Source organism: Lagopus muta, chromosome 5 (assembly GCF_023343835.1).
Source record: "Lagopus muta isolate bLagMut1 chromosome 5, bLagMut1 primary, whole genome shotgun sequence".
Classification (NCBI taxonomy): Eukaryota; Metazoa; Chordata; class Aves; order Galliformes; family Phasianidae; genus Lagopus; species Lagopus muta.
In genome coordinates, this window is record NC_064437.1 from 17,963,913 (window position 1) to 17,975,731 (window position 11,819).

The window sequence follows — 11,819 nt, forward strand, 5'->3', positions numbered from 1 at the left end:
AATGAAATCCCTAAGAATACCTGAAACTAATTGCAAGCCGTATTGTTAGGAAGAAGCATCTTTTGATAGTTTCTACTTACAGTTAGGTTCCTTCATCATTAGCAGTTATGATAGGAGAAGCATCAGAAGTGCAGCTTTCCACATTTCCTGAAAGACAGTGGGTTAAAATAAGAGAAATTAACATAATTTGTTTCCAATTAGATGGTTAGGATACTTTTGTATTTCCTCCTAAGTTATTTAAGTATTCTTAGGTACTTATTTCATCAGCTCTAGGAGCATTCATTAAAGAATAAAACTTATTTTTAAACCACTTGATGTATTCTTGTTAATTTAAATATTCATTCATAAAACGTGGATAAGAAAAAAGTTAGCTTAGGGTTCTGAAGAGCATTTTTAAGCCTTCAAGACATGCAGAATGGAAGATCAAAGAAAATGTTTTTATATCTTCAGTGGATGGAATTCTTTAAAGCTGCCACCTGCACATCTGTTTAGAAGTGCATATTTTGATCCTTTACTGAAGCCATTAAGCAGGCAGAGAAATTTAATCTGTTTCCTTTGACATTACTAGCAGCAGGGTTTTTTGACATAGCAATTTAGAAGTGAGATGAAAGTGTACGGGCTGCTTTGCTTAGGAGACTGGGTTTTTGTCAGGGAGAGACAGAATTCTTCCCTTCCTCCTTAAATTCAGCTTGCAGACTTTGGAAAATACTACTCCAGGCTTTTCATGTGTCATTTGTGTATGTACTCTAGTTTTTTTTTACCCAGCTTAGCCTCCCTTTGTTACATCACTCCAGGGGGACTGGAATTAACAAAAAACCATACCTGTTTTCTTCAGTGACTCCTGGATATACATGTGCATGAATTCAATGCCGAACATTTCCTGTTGCTCCTCTTCTTCTGTATTCTCACATGGAGGGAGTGTTATCTCTAACTCCAGTGGGTTGTCTCTGAAGTTGACAAATCTGTCAGGTCAGTGGAGAAGGTTATGCTTGCATTACATCTTGACCAGAGAGAACTTTTGAAACTGAATTAAGATTTATCTGCCAATATTTGGAACAAAAGAAACAATTTATGGATATTTTTCCAGATGCTATGAGCCTTAAGTTGAAACCACCAACGCACTAGCAGAATCAAATAACTAAATGAAGAAGAATTCTAATAACTAGCTGATAGTTGTGGGAGAAAACGTTGCAGTTCTCATTATTTTATTTTATGGGTTTCACTTTGTTGTCAGCATAATCCAGATTAGATAAGCAGATTAGAACAAGTGTGCAAATGTTGTGTTCTCACTGCAAGGTAAGTCCACCCAATGTCTGTCTATTCTTAGTCCACTCCCATGGTTTGTTCCATGTATACCATGGCTTGACCGTTTATGATGCTTGCCTTAGGGTAATACTACAGTGTGCCCATGATATTCTTACAGCTGTAGGAAGAAGGAGGCCAAATAAACCCCATAAAACAGACATTTCCCTACTTAAGAGAATGTCACCTCTGAGTCCTCCCTCAAACCATTACACCCCACAATAGCTACCATTACCCACGAACAACTGAGACTATACATAAAGCCTACAGACCTCTCTTTACAAATTAAAGCTTATACAAGCTTACGTGCCCCTGATGTGCAGAAATGTATTAGTCTCCTTAAACTTTGGGAGTGTAACTATCATAGCTTACACTCTTCAAATGCATTGTGCTTCTCAAAGCTTTCTTGACCAGATTCTCAAATGTTGTGAATCTCTAATTATGCTGTATAACCATGAACACACCTTTTCCACTTCCCTAGCATCACTCTATGATACACAACTTAAGGGAGGCTTTAAAACTTATCTGGTAATTATATTTCTGTTGCTTTTTCTTACCTCAGATTTGTCATGTGTGTCATACAAGAAGGAATATCCTTAAGTTTGTTGTTGCTAAGAACAAGAGTACTAAGATTTTTCATATTAACAATGGTTTCTGGCAAAGAGTTAATTTCATTCCTTTGAAGCCACAAAGTATGGAGATTCTCCATTCTGTAAAAGTAGGTATTTCCTCAGTCAAGATTTAGAAAATTTGAATAAATGATAAGATTTATTTTCTAAACTGATTATTTTTAACAGCCACATAAAGGACTCACATAAAGAATAATAAAAATCTCTACGAAAATCCCATATCCAAGATAACTATCTAAACTGCTACTTGAAAATGTCATTAGCAAGAAACATTGAACTTGGTAACAGTACATGTACTATTTATTTATTTACAAAATTAATTATTCTAACTTACCAAATACACACAAAAGCTAATAAATCTTAACTTTGCCATCAGGTTAATATTGAAATAGCTTTTGAAACAGGATTTAACCAATAGAATTTCAATGCAGTATTATTCAGACTGATGTGAGCTTTGAGCTGTGTTTACCTGTCAATAGCATCAGGAAGCTTCTGGAGTCGATTTCCTCCCATATCTAACCATTCTAAATTTGGCATGTTCAGAAGAGCTGAAGGGATGGTGGTGAACTGATTCATACACAAATCTATGTGTGAAAGCTTCTTTAAATCACTTAGCTGAAAGGAAAGAGATTTAATACAACTTCGTATTGATGTTCCATTACAGCACTCATGTCATGTTTACTGAAAAAAAGAAAATTTAACATTAAAATTAACAATTTAACATTAAAACACATTTGGGAGTTTGTAAACACAGAATGGTTTCTGAGATACATTAACTGAATTTCAGTGTACAATTACAGCACTCACCTGGAGGCTGGGGATGTAGGTTTGAAGCTGTTCAGGTGGTTACACTTTATCACCTTTGTCTCATTTAGGGTGAGCGCCCTAAATGCTGAGACACTGAATTCATGACTACAATGCAGATACATCCCAAATATAAGGAAAGGATTTTTAAAGACATCACCTGGAGCTATTTAAAAGATGTGTAGATGTGGTACTTAGGGACACGTTTTAGTGGTTGAATTGGCAGTGGCTACGTTAAGGGTTGGACTAAATGATCTTAAAGGTCTTTTCCAACATAAATGTTTGTGATTATGTTCTACGATCGCTGTCTTTAGTATTTTATGCTCAGCTGGTGCTTCTCCATGCAAGTTGCTCTATTTCATTATGCAAATATTTAGTTTTTTGTGGTTCATATAGCATGGATGGTATTTTGGAGGGAACTTAAGACACTTTCAGTGTTGTGAAGTCCATTAGTACTGCAAGGCATTAAAAATTAAACCCAGCCTCAATGAGTGCTGCAACACCCCAGTCCTTTGGTGAATCATGTATTCAAATGCTTTTTCTAATTTTCAGGCAATGAAAAGATGTTTGATGGCAAATCTGGCCCAAATGAAGTACTTGCATGTACACAGAACCAAGCTAAATTTACACTAAATATCTCAGGTGTTTGCAACATGATGAACTCAACAGGAAAGAACTATGTACTTACTATTGCTTACTATGAGCTGTTACTTTAAGAGCTGTTGCTCTATATTAAATCTTACACTTGTATCCACGTAGATTTAGTAAATTCTGCATTTTGACTAATCATGTATGTTTTTATTTGAAGATTTGTTGAATATTGTCACTTGGACTTAATTTTGCAATGCTCCATTACTGTGGTTTTTTATACACTAGAAGAAGCAAATATGGTTACGTACTTGACATTTCTGTACCTAGGAGGTCTAATAGTTGGAGATGGAGGTCTCTTTCACATATACTTTAGACCAAAGTAAATCTCAACAGTATATAAGCAATTGCTTTATTCTCATTTAATTGCTTTCAGCATCTTCTCAGAACAAAATTAATTCAACTTTTTGCACATTGGCAGTTGTCTAAATCACACAAAACCTTTTCATAGCTAGAAGTCCAGGTAAAGATGCTTTCAATTATACGGTGGCAAATGGCACGAACTTGCATTCTCAGCCTTAAAAGTGAACTCATCTGTGCTAAGGTATCAGATCCACAGTGGGGTAAATCAATCAGTGAAGATCTTCAGCCTAAACTAACATCAAGTGTATTGCTGTCCTGTATGCTCATTTATCTAGACAAAGATTAGCTCTTGCAACTACTCAGGTAGTTGGATTGTCATGTGTCTTCAGTTGGATTAGTGGTATGAATACTGTTTATGTGTGCATTTATATGGAACAGTTATAACATCAGAATACTAAAGCAAATATAAGAACAGAGAGTAAATTCAAAATATACATCACAAAATAAATAAGTAAACAAATAAATCAGAATAGTCAAAACCTGCAGAGGAAGATCACTGATATTCCTGTTGACAGCCAGTTCCAATCTTTCCAGACTGATGCAATTACTTATTTCCTTAGGAACAGACTTTATTCTATTGTAACTGAGAAGCAGCTCTTGGAGGCCAGTCAGCTGGCCTGCAGAGAGCACAAATGAGAAAGAATGAACATGAATATTTATTGTATTTGAAATAGAGCATTAATGTTTTTCTGTTATCCTAGTAATGCTATAGAAGAGTTCTGTGTTCTCATAGTACATAAATAAATAAAAATTTAAATGAAAGGATTTCAGGACTCTAGTACAGAATTCTAGATGAATACTTCAGAAAATCCAGAAACTTATGAAAAGAACAACTCGCGCCATGAACTCAGAACTTGAACTTTAAAAAAAAAAAGTTTATAGGGAATTGGTGGCCTTAAGATCTCTACCTAAGTGCCAAATATAAGTAATGTTTTCTAACTACACAGCTGTAAACTTAGGAAGTTAAAATGCCAAGAAATTGCATGCTTGTATAGCGTTAATTTTCTTAGAAAAGCAATATAAAACAAAATGAAGTACAGCTCACCAATTTCTTTAGGTATGCTTTCTATTGAATTCCGGGATAGATCGAGAACAACAAGATTGTGAAATCTTCCAACAAACTGAGGAATTTTCTGCAAGCTAGTTCTATGAAGCTGCCATTCTTGGAGATGGACTAATTTCAATAAGCAGGAAGGTAATGTCTAAGACAAGAAATATAAATCCAAAAAAAAATTCAGCTTAATAAACAGGAATATGGGTTTAGTCAGAAAGTGGTGGTAGGATTTTTGTTTTCTCATTAACATTTTGTATTGTGATTTAAAAATAATAATAATAATAAATATTTCCTTCTTCTCAAACTCCACAATAACATCCAAAGAAGAACTCTATCAGTGTGGGTCATTCTAACCACCATTTTCATCTGCAGACTGTTCTCTTTCAGGACTTAGACATCTGAACTACTGCCATTTGTTTGAAAGGTTTCAGGCTTTATAACTGAGGATGAAGCTGCTCTAAATGGATTGTTGCCTTTAAATGATTATCTAAATAACATTTCCTGTTCTGTTAAGAGCTGAAGGATAGAAACACTCCAGTCTTTGCAAGTTACGAATTCCAAACAAAAACCAGAGCTTTCCTATATTGAACACCAGAGTATTGCTGGCAGGGCTGTAACTCTTACTGACCTCAACATAGTCTAATTCTCTTCATCGAACTGGCACCTGCATTTCTGCACTGATAAAACTACCAGCTCTGTAACTTGTCCTCACTGCTAGATCCCATTCTGTTGTTGATTCTACAGTTAGCCAACTCCCTACACACATTAGAAATGAGAATCTGAGAATCTAACTCACCCGTTGTCACTCAGAAAGTAAGTAACAATAAAAAAATCTATCTGTGCACCTAAGCACAGAGGTTTTTCATCGTGAGATATTTCAGTGCTTTGGGTGCATTAACAAAACGAAGATGTACCTAATTAAACTCACATTTTGCAATGTAAAATCACTTCTAATGCAAGAAAGCCTTTTGGGCTTTATTTTTGCAGAGGAATGCTTAATACTTGAAACTAAAAAAAATCAGCTTGCTTTTACATTCTCACAACAGTGTACCTCAATTCATGGTTGGCAAAGCAAAACATGAGCATTTCATGATTAGAAGTAGTCATGATTAGAAAGAGTCAAACCGCGAGCGTAAAGATGTAAATAGCAGTCTTCAAATGCATCAAGTCATTCAGTCTTCATTCAGCAATATTAATACCTATACACAATACCTTCCATTCTTCTTCCTCTATCCTTAAAACTGCTCTTCCATCTTCATTAACTACTTTCTCTTTGAGTTTTGCTAAAGTGGTTCTCTCCTCCCAGACAAGCAGTAACCTACAAAGGGAAGAAAATTTATTAGTGGTGCAGCTGTAAATAAAGGCAATAATTACCAACCGTTGTATTACTGGAAAAACAAAGAGGCAGGTACTTTGAATGAGTAAAAATATTGTTTCTGAATGTTAATTATATTATCAATTGAGGGAAGATAAGAACATGAAGTAATGTTTGACTGAGTTATAGTTACTCTATTCATCTGCAGTTCTGCATGGATTAGTTTTACAGTCAAAAGGAAAATAAAACTTTATTCAGTTTCATCACACTGCAGCCAGGAAATAGAAGGTAAACTCATGTAAAGTGACAGTCCCAAAGTCATAAATTTTGAAACAATCTCGTGGTGGGACAGAAAGCTCTCAGTTCCACCAAATAGAAGTTCACTCAAACAAGGCCAATCAGCTAGAGATTCTTTTAGCTTTGTTTTCAACAAAGAATTTTTTTTTTTATTAATTCAACACAACAAGAATTTTAATAATTAGCCCACTTCTTTTTCTGCTTTTATTTTCCATTTGTGACTTCTGAATTTGTTATTCCATTTCAAACATCTCACAAATGAGGAATGGTTCCAAAAATGCTAAATTTCTTCACATTTTGTGAAATTGCTGGCTACTCAGAAGAGAAGACCAAACAAAGGTTAATGCTTCCATTGAGAATAAAAAAACTAGTGTTAATTAGATTTAGTGTATATGCTAATATTTTTTATCACAGAACACATCTGATCGATTGACCTGAACGTATTGCCAGATTCTAACCAGTGGGAGTTCTATGCAGTAAAGACTAAAGAATTAGACTGTGGATGAGTTTGGAAAGACTACTTCCAGTCTTCTGCAATGTAACTTAGAGTCTAGGTTTTCACATATCATCTACAGTTTACCTACCTTCCTGCAGACCTCTCTCTGAATTCCTTTTCTTTCCGTAATTCTTCATTTATCTTCTGTATTCTCACTTCCCAAAGTGTCTTCACAGCAGTGAATGATCCAATGCAAACAGCAGTTTCAGTCATGATTCTTACATGTTCAGGTTCAATCACAGGACTCCAACTGTGAATTTCAGCGCCTTAGTGCTTGTATCACCTACCGCATGGGGGCAGTGACATGAAAACTAAAATACAGACATATCTCCTTGATTATATCATTGAATATAGTTAATGTAGGGCTAACAGAATATTACCAATTGCTTTCTGTGTACAAAATAATTATACCCAGTTAAATTTTCTGAAATAAAATACAATGTAAACAACTAAAAATGGAAATTAGTTTCAAAAATTGGCTTTCAACAAAATCATTATGCAATGATCTAGAGAATTTACCATGGGAGACCATTAAACCATAGCACTGTTATCAAAGATGTTGACACAACTAAAATAAATAGTGACAAAAGAAAAATAATTAGAAAGTATAAGGAATTTCAACATTCATTTTGGGAAGCAAATTAAATACTAACTTGAATGTACAATTTTGAACTTCTTTTTCCCAAAGGCACCTGTATGAAGGATCTTTTTACAATCTCTTCTGCATTCTTCTTGAGAACAACTGTTTCTTTCAGTTCATTACAATTGTAGACTGAGAACAACCATCATTACTAAATGTGGGTACAAGAATTAATTCCCCTTCCAGGAAGAAATTAGTGTTCTGTGCGACTCCAGGTAATTAATCATTAGAGTTGCATCCTGGGTAGTATAAATACTTGCAATGAAAGGAATTTTGCACTTCAGAGAAATTGATATATTGCTAAAAACATGTTAGCATGTGCATTTATTCATATTATTTTTCTTAATAGTATCTCTCACAGTACAGTGTACAGTTAGTAATGCATTACCTTTTTAAAAAAGACTTCTCATACTCTTCACATCTCTTTCGCCATCTTGTAGACCTCCCGAGTGTCAAGATCCAAATCAAATCAGGCTAATGTTTTGAAATCATCTTTTCCTTAGGGAGATAATTAATACATAATTTTCTGAAGAGCAGCAAAGACACTCTGTTATCCCAATAAGTACACCCTCCAAAAAAACATTCTACTGCCATTTTATGTTTATCATGTCTTTCGCTAACACGGTTGTTTGTGAAGTCTGATTGTATTGAAATCAATTTAAAAGGTACAGCCAAGCAAACACTAATTTTAAATTGTCAAGATTGATTCCTGTTTTAAAGACAGCATGAAACCATCTTATAAAGCTTGATCCCCCACACCCCTCCCAAAGGAAAAAAAAAAAAAAAGAGAGAGAGAGGGAGAGAGAATCTGGTCCAATACTTCTATACTAAGAATTCTTAACCGTTCTTTACTTGTTAAGGAAGAGTGGCAGGATTTGACAGGTGATACAAAAGGCATCCCACAATGTGGCACAATGCTGTCTGGCACTCAATTGGGAATTCAATCCCTTTTTAGGGATTCAATCCTTTCTTCTCTGTAACTAGAAGATTTTTTCATATTTCCCTTCCCTGCATCAATATGATTACAATTAATTGCTGTACTTTGAAAGACTAACTTCTTTTTCAGTGGTACTCCTAGTAAATACCTTTCCATTCCTCATCCCAGCATGCAACACTAGTGACTAAAACACCATATGAGCCTTTTTGCTCCAATTAGCAGCTGCAATTTAAAATGTCTTATTTTCAGAATTAGTCTTCTATCGAGAAAAAGTGATTTACCTGATCAATCATACCTGTTGTTCAGACATTTTCAGATAGAAAACTACAAATCTTTTGAGTATGTTGTACAGAAAAGATACATTAAGGTTCCAATCTCTACAAATTCGTTCATACATGCACTGCTAAAGCCAATCTCAGACCACACAATCATTACTTATTCTTAGTGAAAGCTTACACCCAGCAAAAAGTGGACAGCATATAATTCAATTCTAAAACACTGCTTTAGAACCATGAAGTACGGAAGGTCCTAAGTATATGATTCTACCTTCAAGGATATTTAATTATATAATACCAGGGTTACTGCCAAATCTTCTTGATATTTTCTTGACAAACAATAAGAACATAACAATCACATTGCCACTGACAATTAAGAAGTGAATTCCCAAAGGTGGCTATAAAATAAACACAAATTACTCAAATTACTACCATGTAATTCCCCCCAAAATCACCTCCAAGCACCTGAGAGAGTTTGGAACAACTTACCTCAAATATTTGGCTTTCAAAGATTTTCCATGACTCATTGCTTTCTGTGCAAGAGCCTAGGTAAGGTACAAATTTTGCTTGTACTATCAAAACCATTTGGAACTCTCACTCAGACTCCAGTGCAATGTCACTCTAGTTCTAATTTTAGCCTATGCTGAGAATAGAAGGTATCACATGAGGCACTTCTGCAACACCCCCGGCATTTACCATTCTTAATGTCTTCCTAGTTTGCAGAACATGACTGGACTCCCATAAACTGCTTATAAGATCAATAAAAGTTAATAGCAGTGAATAAAAACAAATTCATTGTACTTCATAATGAAAACTACAAGTAAGTTACTTTGGGCATTTTTTTTTATTCTTTCAGTGTTTATCTGCAAGATAACTGAGCTTCAGAAAATACTTAGTACTGCACAACTGCTATTAATCAGTAACAGTGATTAATTAAACTAGAAGAAGTGTTACATAATTAAGTATTTTATTCATTGCTTTTGCTCATGATGAAGAATTCCCATGTAAATTGTCAAAGACCAGGCAGAAGAGTAATTTTTATCATGGTATGCAGAGGGGTTATTGCTCACCACTCCCTTTTACATGCTTCCAATCATAAAACATTTTTAACATTCTATTTCTTCAAAGAGACATTGGAGAAGATAAAAGGCGAACAACTGTCACAGTAAACAAGTATTAGAAGTCAAATGACAGACTATTCAGACTATTTTAACTTTGTTATTATTTTTTATGTTTAATACCTTTTTCTTCACTCAGACAGAAAGAGAGAGGCAGCAATTATCATAAAGATACTGGTTGAAACAGAAGTCATAAAACTGACTTGTTCCAACCTGGACTGCACTGTAAGGATATAAAATATGAAGACAAAACTTAAAAAATAGCACTCATTTGGTCACAGTAGAAAACGTTTTTAGTCATTATCAGCTTGATTCAAATTCTATCATTACCACACAAAACTTCATAATGGAAAGTAAACCACAACAGTAACAATGAAAAATAAAAAACTAAAACATGAACACCCATTCCTATTTTAACAGACAGTAACTGCTATAGTTTTTAATCTTCAAGGGCACATTTTTTGTGTTTGAGGGGGGATGTGTTAGAAGCAAAGGAGAAAGTTATGCAAAAGTAAAAATGACCTCTTTGGTATAGGTATTGCTTCTTTCAGTTTTGGTTGAGGTTCAATACCCCCAGTATTTTTAATTAATTAATTTTTAAAATATAAATATAAGCTCTGCCCTCTTGAAAGAGACAAATAATTAGAGTTAAGCCAAAATGAATTTTATCTTTCCTTTTACCAGGTCTTTGAGTGTTGAAGAAATTTGAAGCTTCTTTTGTGAGTAAAATTCTTCTCTAAAATATTTCAAGATCTTTATCACTTTCTATCATATGCTTTTGTTTCCTCAACTTATTTTTTATATGGCCATAAGACTAAAACAAAATACAATTCAGACTAAGCCCTTACCACAGTAACAGACTTGTAGGAGAGTAGCCATTAGGCTGTGCCCTTTTAGCAGTCTCAAGTGCAGTACGTTCTTTAAAATAAGATGTATCCACCTGTACAGGATCACCTGCATGAAATAAATTCACATATAAAAACAGTATTACTACAATTATTTGTGCCTTTGAGAAAATTTATTAGGAATAAATAAATCTGATAAAAATGAAATAGGTGATATGCACAACATATTAGTCAAAGTCTTCAGTAAGTGACTTCATAAAGGCACCTTATACCACTACAGGATTACAAATAGCACCTTACATGTATACTCCCCACCTACATTACCACCTTTCCTCTCACTCAGTCTCAGCATCAAGGAAGCAGAGATTCTACCCCAGTAGCTTACATCTTGCATCTTCACAGCTAAACACATCAGGCTACTTTGGTCTACAACGCTGGTGAATATTCCTGTAAAGACAGTTTTTGATATTTCTAAAGAAAGGAGAAAACGTCAAACTTGCAAATTCATTTTTAAGGTCATACAACTGCTTTTTCTTGTGCGTGTTTCAAGCTTATGTTTTCAGAAGGCATTTATATTCAACCATTTTCTAACTCCTACCAAATAACCACAACAGTCCTCATCATCTCTTAAGTTTACCTTAAAGCAGCACTATTATAATCTGTTCTGAAGACATTAACCTGAACCTCTTCGTTCTTTGCCTTGTATCAGCTATTCCTCATAATATTTTTATTAAATACTAATTCTTAGGTGTATCAGATTAACCTGTCAAGTTCTGGTAAATGAACATCAATAATGTACGATGGTGCAAACTTCTAGAGTACATTTTCTTTGCTGTCAGACTTATTTAATGTCACAATAACTAATGAGATCCTCCTTTTCTACAAATAGATGTTTTTTTTAAGAAACAAAAATAGTGGAATTTAAGGACTGTAACTACTTCCAGACTATAAAAATACGGTATATCCTAGAGAGTTTCAAGGCCCTGATATTTATCAGTAAATGTTATCAGCAATGTTTGAATAAATATGCTCTCTCCCTTTATCATTTAATAAAGTACCTGTGCAAGTAATACCAGGAAAAAGTGGACTAGTAGTT

The 11,819-nt window shown here is 34.4% G+C and overlaps 1 protein-coding gene across 4 annotated transcripts in view; it reads right to left on the bottom strand.

Annotated features, from left to right (window-relative positions):
* Positions 1–11,753, bottom strand: part of LRRC39 (leucine rich repeat containing 39) — a 12,560-nt gene extending 807 nt beyond the window's left edge. The window contains exons 1-9 of one of the 4 annotated variants that reach the window (XM_048943917.1): positions 7,937–11,753; positions 6,997–7,191; positions 6,013–6,118; positions 4,792–4,948; positions 4,227–4,363; positions 2,401–2,546; positions 1,860–2,012; positions 823–962; positions 81–147 (exon numbers count right to left, since the gene is read on the bottom strand). In XM_048943917.1, the coding sequence (XP_048799874.1) occupies positions 83–147; positions 823–962; positions 1,860–2,012; positions 2,401–2,546; positions 4,227–4,363; positions 4,792–4,948; positions 6,013–6,118; positions 6,997–7,121 (1,029 nt within the window). In that variant the 5' untranslated portion in view covers positions 7,122–7,191; positions 7,937–11,753 and the 3' untranslated portion in view covers positions 81–82. The other 3 variants (XM_048943916.1, XM_048943919.1, XM_048943920.1) reach the window with 3 other exon arrangements.
* Between the last annotated feature and the right edge of the window lie 66 nt (positions 11,754–11,819).